Source organism: Octodon degus, unplaced genomic scaffold (genome assembly GCF_000260255.1).
Source record: "Octodon degus isolate 3935 unplaced genomic scaffold, OctDeg1.0 scaffold00215, whole genome shotgun sequence".
Lineage (NCBI taxonomy): Eukaryota > Metazoa > Chordata > Mammalia > Rodentia > Octodontidae > Octodon > Octodon degus.
In genome coordinates this window covers 262,497-274,237 of record NW_004524791.1, presented here as the reverse complement: position 1 = coordinate 274,237, position 11,741 = coordinate 262,497, and the positions used below count along the sequence as shown (strand labels likewise).

General features: G+C 50.8%; 1 protein-coding gene across 1 annotated transcript in view; it reads right to left on the bottom strand.

Annotated features, from left to right (window-relative positions):
* Usp10 (ubiquitin specific peptidase 10) overlaps nucleotides 1-11,741 on the bottom strand; it is a 70,151-nt gene that overhangs the window by 11,959 nt on the left and 46,451 nt on the right. Inside the window, exons 5-9 of the mRNA XM_023705245.1 lie at nucleotides 4,402-4,493; nucleotides 3,628-3,737; nucleotides 3,191-3,246; nucleotides 2,884-2,987; nucleotides 1-100 (exon numbers count right to left, since the gene is read on the bottom strand). Of these exons, the coding sequence (XP_023561013.1) occupies nucleotides 1-100; nucleotides 2,884-2,987; nucleotides 3,191-3,246; nucleotides 3,628-3,737; nucleotides 4,402-4,493 (462 nt within the window). The remainder of the gene's footprint in view (nucleotides 101-2,883; nucleotides 2,988-3,190; nucleotides 3,247-3,627; nucleotides 3,738-4,401; nucleotides 4,494-11,741) is intronic.

Below are 11,741 nucleotides of genomic sequence, written 5' to 3'. Positions count from 1 at the left end.
TTTCACCGTCTGGCGAGAGGAGCTTCTTCAGGCTCAGCATCTCCTCATGCAGTCCGTTCAGGATGAAGCCCAGGTACTCCTCGGCATCCTCCTGTCGACCCTGGCAGGGCAAATGCAATGGTACTAACTGAAATGACCTGGGACCTGGCCTGCAACCACTTACTTCTGCCTCTGCTGACTCTCAGGGCTGAAAGTAAAGCAGTTCTAACACTGCCAGTAGCGTTCTTCAGACTGCTGAGCTGGCGGAGGTGGTGGGTTACTTAGTCCCCGCACTTCTGGGGATTTAAATTAAAAAAAAAAAATTATATATATGCATATATATATATCTCACCTGCGTTTCTGTTCTACTGACACAGAAGACAAAGAGCCCTTGCCACACACACCCAGAGCAGCCATGAACTGGCACCCCTACGCAGCTCCTGGCATCCCTACGCAGCTGCTGGCAGAGGACTGGAGCATGTGGAGAAGCTGGACAGATGTAGACAGTGGACTGTCGCACACACCGAGTCACATGTCAGCTCGCTAACCCCCATGGCCTGTGAAACTGACTCATCAGGACTGGCTCCCCTGTGTTCCTGGAGTGCACGTGCCCATCCCAAGGGTTTGTACGCTCTGCTTCAGGCCTCTGGGCCGTCTGGACCTGGGCATCTGCTCTAGCCACATGGAGCAGAGTAGGCGGGTGGGTGCCATCTGCGTGCAGCCAAGGGTAAAGTGGGCATGCGACGAGCTGGGACCGCTCTCCCAGCAATAGCCTGCTTACCAAGTTGGCCCTGGCTCACATCTGAGAATCTGGATTTTAAAAGATTCCCACCATTCCATGAATTGATAAGGAACTATGCCCTGAACTCTGGACAAGCAGCGTTAAGTTTGGCTGAAGACTCATCTTCCCTCTGCACATTCAGAAATTAGGGTTCAGCTAGGAGGGGCGGATCTGCTCCCAGGACTCTAAACCAGCATGACCCTGAGAGGCCACACTCTGTGCCTGCTGTCACATGTGCTGCTGGGGGAGATGTCTGCCACAGGACAGCTCTAGAAGAACCCAGGGAATCGTCCAGACGCACCACATACGTTTCCCTGTCCTGACTTGCTCTGGATCCAGCTGTTGTAAAACCTGTAACCATACGTGTGCCAGCTTGAGACCCGAGTCCCGCCTGCGAATCACTGCATCATATAGGATGGTCTCGGGAACTCAGCGCCCTAAGGTCACTTCAGAAAGAGGCTTCACAGCATGGCTCTGGCCAGAGCACAACCAAGGGCTCAGCCTCCAGAAGCGCTTGCTGAGCTCCGGAAGTGGCAGCCTGTCAGTGGGCCTGCACATTTGTCAGCCGTGCTTGTGGTCCGGTACCTAACTCCCCTGGGAGGACTGCATCCCTTGGCGAGGGTGGCTTGGCTGGAGGAAAAGCCCTATCTGTCTCCAAGCTGTGCTCATTTTATTTTTTTAAAAATTTTTTTTAACATTTATTTAGTGGGGGGGGCAGCTCAGCCCACCAGGGGGCGCGGCTGGCTGGCATGTGGTGCTGGGGGATCAAACCGCAGTCCCTGTGCTTTGCCAAGCTCGTTCCAAGTAGGTGCTTTAGACCACTGAGCCATCTCGCCAGCCCCTGTGCTCATTTTAAAAGATTCATATCCAGGGCCAGCCAGATAGCTCAGAGGATTGAAGTGCCTGCTTAGGCAGACCCAGGGCAGGTTTGATCCCCGGCATGCTGTGCCGGCCCTGCCCCTGGGACACAATGACATGTAGACTAAGACTGGGCGTAGTGACATGTGCCTGTAATCCCAGTGCTTGGGAGGCTGAAAACAGGAGGATCACTATGAGTCCAATCTACGTAGTAAGACCCTGAAGACCCTGTACTAAATACATAAAAAAAATTATTACCATTAAAAATAAAGATTTATATCTAGCACACTGAGGGACTGCAGTGTCCACATCACCCTCAAGCCCTGAAAGCAACAAATGCTGGGCTATTTCTTTTCTTTTCTTTTTTTTTTTTTTTGTGGAACCGGGAATTGAAGCCAGGCCCTAAGCGCTTATTCTACTGAGCTAACTTCCGTCCCCTGGGTTCAGTCTCTGCACACGGCAGCACAAAGCTCCTGTCTTGAGAGATAGTGGAGCCCATCTGTGAAGCAGGCGCCGCGAGGGAAGTGCCTTGAGGGCAGAGGGCAACTGTGCCTTGCCGCACCCTGATGAATACCACACGTCCTACTACCTGGGCAACAAATCAAGCCAATGCCCAAAGAGTTGTTAGGAGCATTTACAAGGCTTATATGTTAGGCTGTGCCTGGTGGGCTCCCAGGACGATGCCCTGGACACTCATCCTTCTCTGAAGCACGCAATTTCCTCAGGACATCGCTTAGGTAAATGTCACTTCCTCCACGCACTGCCTCTTTGACCGGATCCCTACACGGCACTTCAATGCCTGCACCGACTCAATGCTACCCCCAGGACAGAGAGCAGGCAGCGTCCTGTAACTGTGTGGGGACACCAGGCCCTGCGCACTGCACCCTATGTGTCGGCACCATGCCCCTTGAGCAAAGGGCCTGCGACACCCCACAGCTGCCTGGGCAGAACATGCTGAGCCGAGCAGCTCTCCTGACACCAGCCCAGGACACCCTGCTCCACAGCATAGGGAAGGGGCTCAGCCCCATGAGTTTGTGACCCTGGACAATGATCTCACCTCTGGGAACTCCAACAAGGCCACAATGGTCACACTTTGCTCATAGGGTCAATGCTCAGAGCAGTGCCTGGTGCACAGTGAAAGCCACATGAGCCAGGTCCAGCCACAAGGACTGTTACACTTTCCATCCATCCCAACAAGGGGCTCCATCAGCCCAGACTTAGTCCTACCAGAGCCAGAGAGTGGACACTCTGCCAGGGCAGCCCACCTTTTCAGACAGGCTGGACTTGATGACGGTCAGCAGTCCATAAATGTACGTGGGCTCAAAAGCAGCTCCAGGTCGGATGTCTCTCATGACTTTATCTCCGAGAGCTACAGCAGAGACAGGACACAGAGTTTTCTAACTAGAAGGACATCTTAAGTGACAGCAGATGCCCCCCATGACCACCCTTTGCCCCCGGAGGCCAACAGCACCATTGTGGTCACTACACCAAGACTGAATTCACCAAACTCAATGACAGCTGTTGACTGAAATCCCAGCGTGCAGGGCAGCAGGAGTCCCCACTTCCACTCACCTTGGCGGGGCTTTGGTGGCACAGGCATGTTGGTAAACTCGTTCATTAGCCGTACACTGAATTCGGGGCAAAGAGAAGCAGGACATATTAGAAAAAACGAACTTTCCCTGAAGCACCCTACCTGCTAGACAGAGTATTACTTACAATGCACTTGGCAGATGGTAGGTCACCAACACTGTCACAACTCACAAGTTCTATGTCTTTCTATGTATACTGTATATTTTAAGCCAACAAACAATACAATATTTTCTACTAAGTCTAGAGGACACAAACTTTTAATTCCATTTATGGTAACTTCCACATAAAACCATGAACACATCTGTTCAAAACAACTACAGAACTTATTTGTAGCAAGTCGAGAACTTCGTTCAACCATTCCTGTTCTAATTCTCAGAGGGGGAAGCCCACCCTCCCCACGCACCAAGGGTCTTACTTACAAGCTATCTATCATCGGTGTCGACGTGCAAGGCCTCTGCACCTTGGAGTACAGAGGAATGAACTTCATGAGGTGGTACATCGGAGGGCAGGCGACCAAGGCCTGCAGCGTCTACACATCGGCAGTAAGGAATGTGAAGGAACGCAGCAGGCACAACGAGCTCCCAGGTCACCTAACTCAGTCAGGTCTGTGATCCTAGCACTTAAGAGTCTGAGGCAAAGAGGATCACAAATCCAAGGCCAGCCTATGTAGCAAGCCTATGCAGCCAGGACTGAACAGTGAGACTCTTGTCTAAAAAATTAAAAAGCAAAATCTACCTGGACAAGGGTGCTGAACTGCAGAGGAAAGTAACAGAAAAAGGAGGAAACCATTAACCAGCAGGACTACGGCCCGACGACATCGGCGTGAGGGTCTGCTATGCGGCCAGGGTCACATTCCAGAGCTTGATGCGACCAGACTAGCTGAACTGGTCAGAACAAAAGCTCCTGTCCAAGTGGCCACTCCGCCCGATTATTTGGGACCATGCTAATGAGACGAAAACTTCCCCAATCCTATCAATCAGGTAAAAAAAAATTCCTCCTTTTGCACAGGTTTGGAGAAGCTGGGGTCAGAAATAATCCTGTCTGCAAGCCAATTAGGCAAATCAAGTAATGAACCCGATTTTTTGGATGAGACGTTCAGGCCAGTGGCCTCCTAGAAGGTGCACCAAGTCGGGTACACCCAGAAGTAACTACTGCGGCGCGCCGGCCCTGGGGAGGGCGTGCAAGAAGGATACAGCATTAATGTAGCACCAGTTTCCTTTATTGATCAGCCCACGGGGTTGCAATGACACTGGCTTATGTATTAGCGTTACGTTCTCCAGTAACTCTGAAAAAATGAAGAGACATGTTTAAGAAGTTAATGGCATCCAGTGAATAAATCTAAATCCATCGAAATGCTCCAGCTGGGAGACTATTTGGATTTCCTCCAAAAATAGCACACATTTGAAGAAAATCCATGCTGGTAAAGCTTCGTTCAATCCTATGTCAGGCACATCCATGATAAAAGGATTTTTAACTAATATTGCCCTAGAACACCAGCACTGATGTGTGTAAGTAGGAAACACAAGAGGTACTGATTTTACTGAGAAGCAAAGCCCAGTGTACTGGTCCTAAAGAACAGCTGGAAGCGCAAGCTTCTCCCCTGCAGTGCTGCGCTCCCTCGGACACCGACACTGTGCACAAAAGCACTTCAGTGCAGACCTTGCTCCTCCACCTCCGCATTCCTAGCACCTGACACTCCCACATCAAGAGGTGCTTGACAGCTGCTTGGTAATACAGTGCTTTGGGGACAACCATCACAGACTAATTACTGCATTTTTCCATGAACAGCCTAACATGGTAACTGTTCCACACACTATAATTTCTTCACGGAAAGCATGCTTTTTATCCTCAAATATCCCGTTGGAATTGGGTCCTTTTCAGTCTTAAGAGGGCTCTGACCTTGAAAAGAATGTTTTGTGCCAATACTGTCCAAACGAGGTATCACGCCTGTATCTTGTACTTTTATTACTATGAAGACAATATGCAATGTATCAATTATTATAACTGTCCTACTAACCTGTTTTGAAACTATTTTTTTTTTAAACGTATTTTTAGTACAGGGTCTACAGGGTCTACAGGGTCTCACTACGGAGACCGGACTCAGTGATTCTCCTGTTTTCAGCCTTTCCTGTGCTGGGATGACAGGCACACACCACCATGCCCAGCCCAGTCTCAACTGTGGTCTCAGCCTGCCTGGGGTGGGGCCGGCATGGCCACTGTGCTCTGCCTAAGCAGACCCTTTAGTCTGCTGAGCTATCTGGCTGGCCCTTGCAACTCTATTTCGTTGGATCTTTTTCTCTTTAAAATTAAGAATGAGGCTCCAGACGCCATCTTTATACAAGTAACTATCAGCACGCCTCACCTGCTGTGACCTGCAGGGCGAGGCAGTACGGCCAGGAGGCAGTTGTACTGACAGGTCTCAAGCATATGCATAAGTCAAACATAGAAATTAATGTCCACAAATCAAAGATCAACACGAACACTCATTCCTTCCATTTTGTTTCAGACAAACAAGGTCTCCGTGTATAGTCGAGGCAGGCTTTAAACTCACTATGTGTAGCCCAGCATTTGATCCCACAGCAACCCACCCGCCTCTGCCTCCCCAGTGCCAAGGTTATCAGCATAGGCTACCACCCCCACCTTCTCCTCCCCTCTTTTGAGGAAGCCTGGGGAATACTTCTCACAGAGTTCTCCTGATACAGAAGGTAAAGCCCTACTGGCTCAATAGAAGCCAATGGAATGTGTTCAGTTCGATCAAGCTCGTAAGAGTGCAGACCTGGATGAGTTAACAGGCAGACCTGAACCCCAAGTCCACACACTAACAGACAGCAAAGGTGGCTCATGTGGGAGAGGGGGACACACTAGGAACTTCAGCCTGCCTTAAGGGCGGGTCTGCAGTGGCATATGGTGCTGGGGATCAAACTGCAGTCCCCTGCGCCTGAGTTTGCCCAAGCAGGCGCTTTAGACAACTGAGCTATCCCGCCAGTCCCCCACCTTACACACACTAGGAACTTGACCATCTTACTCCTAATTATCATTTGTAGCCCTGCTAAACAGGCACCACGATCACCCCAACTTTGGATGAAAAAACTGAGGCCACATAATTGAACCAACCTGTGAACCTCCATCTAATTAAACCCAGAGGTCACACTTTCTTCTCCAATATATAGTGAGCTCCACTTACAAAACCTCTTATGCTAAGTTTTACCCCCTGCTTTTTCCACAGGCTTAAGGTCTTCGATGTGTACAGGTCTTTGAGCCACAATACAACACTACCATTTCTGGCACTTGCTGCAGAACAGGAAGTACACAGTTGTCACAACTTGTGTTTTCCAACACACACCAGTTCTCTAGCGCACTGGCGCATACCCCACAGCAGTGTCATAGCCACCAACCTATCAGTGTTTTTATGGCAATAATTAAGTTTTTGTGCAGTCATCAAGACTTAGACCTGGCTGCCCTCGTCAGAGGGGCCTTGCCAAATGACCTCCACTGACGGCTACAGGATGCCTGAGCCACCAGGCACAGACACCGAGTGGCGGCCCTGCTCTAGCACAGCTCACGGGCCAGGGGCAAGAGGGACCTGACCTCCAGGCTGAAAGGCACTGCAGAGACTGCTTGGCCCAGCCAGGGCTGACGGACCCTGAGGAGAACATGGACAGCCACAGAGGACAGGCCCGCAGGTCCAGCCTACACTGGTAGGGTACCGAGATGACGCCAGCACATCATGTGCAAACCCTCTCCGTGCTCAAGTTTTGTTTTCTTCTCCTGCAGGCACACCAGGCCCTGCAGGGCAAAAGTGTGCGTCCCAATGACGTGGGAGCAAGGGGAGTGATGTGGCCAAGGCCGAGGCCAAGGGAGCCAGCCAGGATGGCTCGGCTGGAGGCCACGGCTCTGGGAGGGGCGGGCCTACAGGGTGGGAGAAGGACCCTCTGGTCTCCGGTCCCACGGGCAGGCACAGAAGCAAGAGCAGGCTGGAGGGCATGGCTCCTGTGCAGCATACATGTTGGTGAGAACGGAGTCAACCAGGCCGGGCACAGCTGTGTGAAACCTCCCTCCTAGGGTGAGTTGTTTTGTTTTTGTTATTACAGCACTGAGACTGAACCCAGGGTATTCATCCTGAAATAGGTTCCTGGCCTATTTTTAAAAAGGATCCTGCTAAGTCACTAAGTTCCCAAGGCTGGGCTCAAACTTGTGCTCCCCCTGCCTTGGCCTCCCAGAGTGCTAGTATTATAGGTGTGCACCACCACATTTGGCTCAACTGTTCTAACAAACTCAAAAACCTGATCATAAATAGTCCAGAGCACTTTGGACTCAGTTTCAGTTATAGGAAAAACCACGTTGGCAAATCTACCACAACGGGGAGAGGGGTGGAAGACGGCTGAGGCCACCTGGGAACAAGTGTCCTAGTGCTCTTAAACAGCTGCAGCCTGCAGCAGCATGCGTGAATGACAGCAGCTGTAGCACTCCAGCTCTGAGGGGCCGGAGAACCAACCTAAAGCCAGCTATATAAACCTTTCTTCCCAGTGTTTACTCAAAGAAAGAGTAACACAGGTCAGCCAGCCACTGGTTCTACGTTACCCCTTCCCTGGAACCCAGGCTTCCCTTTGCTGATAGGAGGAACGGGCAGAAGAGCAGCTTCAGCCAGCATTCAAATCTTGTGGCACCCTCTAGTGTTGTGTTCAGCAACTGCAAAGGACCCCCACAGGGACACACAGTGCTAGCCCAAGGAGATGGGAGATGAGCGAAGGTCACTCGGGCCTGCTGGGGCAAGGCGCTCCTCTCAAGCCTTAGCACCCTGTCAGAAAGCACGCTGGGGCAACTCTCTAGTGGTCTTTAACAACTAAGACAGATTCATTCCATTGTCGTATTTTCTATTGCTCCCAAATCTGATTCTCCACCCGAGACTGACTGACTATAAAAACAATCTCCTCCCTAAAGGTGCTTAAGACCTCCAGCACTGGCAGACACTGCCTCTGTCTGCCTTGAATTAGCAGACTGAAGCTGCTTTGATATGAAGCTGCTTAAAAATAAGAGCCTCAGGCTGGATGTGGTAGCGCTTAGCTGGAATCCCAATTCTCACAGAGGCCGAAGCAGGAGGATTGTAAGTTTGAGCACATGCTGGGCACCTCAGTGACACCTTGTCTAAAAAAATAAGAAAGGGGCTGGAGTGGGCTGGAGATATAGCTCAGTGGCATACATGCCTGCGCAGCAAATGCAAGGTCCTGAATTCAACTCCCAGGACTACAAAAAAAAAAGGAGGGGGGCTGGGGATGGGGATGCAACTCAGTCCCCAAGCCCTGGGTCCAACCTCCTGTACTAGAAAAACAAGACCATGCCACTTGGAAGTGCACAACAGAGTCCTCCCTGCTCAAGGTAACAGGCCCTGCTGGCCTTGTCCCCCATGCGACTCTGCAGATGACAGCTCCCCTTTGGCCAGTCACAGCTGCTGCCTGCTCCTTCCACATCGGTGCTTTGGACCATATGTGAGGTGAGGGACACTATATGGGATGTGGCCCCTGGTCTAAAGGCAGCTCTACCCCACAGCCAGGACACCCATGAGGCTCCGCAGAGCCCAGCTGCTTCACCAGTGTGTGGCTACTCTGTTCCACCGGGCAAAGAGCCATTGGAAAATCTTAAAATTAACCTAAATTCCCTAAAACTTGAAGTTCTCGACATTTTGCGAATTTGAAGTTCCATTTCAAATTAAGTGACTGAAAAACATTCAGATTAAGTGTTCTCTTGTCTAAGACTTTTGCAATGCAAATACCCCAGAACTCTGAAGCCGTCCTGTAACATGCTGTCCTGGAGCCTCTTCCTGGACTGCCCAGCATGTTCCAAAGCTAATCGGCACACTCCTTGGCCACCGAGAGGACAAAGACCAGCCCAACTCCTCCAGAGGCTGAGGCACAAAAGATAGTAAGTTCTGGGCAGCTCAGTGAAGCCTGTCTTAATAAATTTTAAAAGGGTAGTTCAGTGGGATAACATCTGACTAACATGAGCAAGGCCAGGTCAATTCTTAGTGCTATGTTTTCTTTTTTTTTAATAAATAAAAAACTTGTGGGGGGGCAGTACTGGGGATCGAATTTGGGACCTAGTGCTTACCAGGTTGGCATTTATGCTGTTGAGCTAGCTTCCTGTCCCATAAAAACAAGTATTAAGAAGCCAAAAAAAAGACACCAAAACATGAATTTCTGTTGAGTCAACACCTACAGTTACCAAAGTGAACTGTCACAACAGAGTGATTCTACAGTTAAATCTCACAAGCCAGGACTTGTAGACAAGCTGGAGTGAGCGCAGGTCTCCAGGATCACTCTGGCAGCACGAATCATCACTTCCACTCACTACTTTACCCCTAGCCAAAGTCCAATAGGCAGAGTAATTATGGAGCCAAGACAACAAAGTGAGGAGAGGGGCCCCCAAAGCAGAGAAGGGCCGGCTACCCTGGGCTGTCGCAGTGTCCCAGAGCCCTGCTGTGGTCCTGTCTCCTGCCGCTTCTCTACGCAGAAACACTCAGGGCTGACTTAGTAACAACCTTTCTTCCAGACACCGCCTCCTGACCACCAGCCCTGTACTCCGAGCCCCCAGAGCGGCGGTGAGCTCACAGGGACACAAGGCTATGCCCTCCTGCCTCCATTCATCTCTAGCAAGAGCTAATGCAGCAACCTAGAACAAGGGCCACACTGGCAAGAGCCACCAAAGTGACTTGGGAGCTCTCACTTTTGTAACATAAAAGGCTAAATTCAAATTTAATTTCTTCACAAAATTTGTGCACACACAGAAAAACCAAACTGCTTAATATACTTTCATCTCAAGACTTTATTCAGAGCTCAGAAGTGTTGCCCAATGATTTAACACAAATGAACTCTAAACTCTCTGTAGTACTGAGGTTATGCGCTTGGATGTCTGTGTGAGCCAAGATCATGGTCACATATATTTTCAGGCAGCCACATATGTTCTCCTAGCCAGAAGGGTGCCACATGCCTACAGGAGGCTGAGGCAGGAGGATCTCCAGGTCCAGCCCCACCCAGGCAACTTAGCAATTTAGTGTTGCAAAACAAATTTGGGCCAAAGGCAGAGATCCCCAGTGCCAAGTCTGTTTTCCTAAAATGAGGACTCAGAGGTCACATTACCATATATAACCCACACCACTGCAAGGTGCGCAGCGCTGGCTGGTTTTTGGGGCTCAGTCACTGGCTGGGAGCAGAGTCTGCGCTCCTCTGCCTCCTGTCCCAAATGCTCTCCCACGGCCTCCTGCCTGTTATCACTGAGCACGGACACAGGCTGATCTGCTGGCTGCCTGATCAAGGAGGGTACAGCAAAGTGGCCTGAACATACTGCAACCACAGGCGACAGACTAGGGCAGGGCCCCACAAGATAGGCGCAAGGACACTCGCAAAACACATGAGCCAGCTAAACAGCAAGCTCAGGGCAGGGCTGCACCTCCCTAACTCAGGCAAAACAGTCGATGCCATGCTATCTGCACTTTAAGGGGTCTGGCAGAAAGCCTGAGAACCCTGCCCGCGGGGGACAGCCAGTACCTGTGTGACGTAAACCACCAGACCAAGGAGCAGCCCTAGGGCCAGATGTGGTGGCGCATACCTGTAATCCCAGCACTCAGCAGGCTGAAGTAGCGGGGGTAGGGGGTGTGTGTGTGGGGCGGGGGGATTGCCATGAGTTCTAGGCCAGCCTGGACTACAGAGATACTGGCTCTTTCTCCTTTGTGTGTGTGCAGGAGGGTGACAGAGCGAGAACACTGACTCTGCACTGCTCTGAATCTCCATCCCTTTCCTAAACTTTGAGACGGTGCCACAAAGTTGCTAAGTCACCCATGCTAGGCTCCACCCAACCCACCATCTTCCTGCCTAACTCCTGAAGAGTACTGGGACCACAGGAGGGTGCAACCACACCTGACTTCAAACTCACTAGATTTTAATGTACACATTAAAAGGGGCAGTGGGGCTGGGCAGATAGCTCAGCAGTCTAAGCGCCTGCCTGGCAAGCACAAGGACCCAGGTTCTATCCCTGGTACTGCATGTCATGCCAGCCCCGTAACACTGGGCATGTTGTATTGGCCCCAAAGCCAGGTGTGGTGGCACATGCCTGTAATCCCAGCACTGGGGAGTCTGAGACAGGAGGATCACTAGAAGTCTAAGTGACGTAGTGAGATTCTGTACCAAATCAATCAATCAATCAATCAATCAATCAATCACTGTTTCAAGATTGTGTATCTCAAAATAACAATGGTTGGTTGCCCTGTTATTTCATTTTAAAACAACCCCAGAAAACAAAGATTCAAAATAACTTCTATAAGGAATGCCTCAAAAAAGTATCTGTCATCCTACCAACACCAGAAGAAGGTGTCTGGTTGCTGGTGAAACTGCCCACCTCAAAAAGTGTTCAATCTCAGCTCACTGCTGCACCCACACCAGACCGCCACCAATGGTGAGCCGGAGCGCAGTGCACGCGGGGCCAGGGGCCGGAGTGCAGTGCACGCGGGGCCAGCCGCAGAACTCTCAGCAGACACAGACCC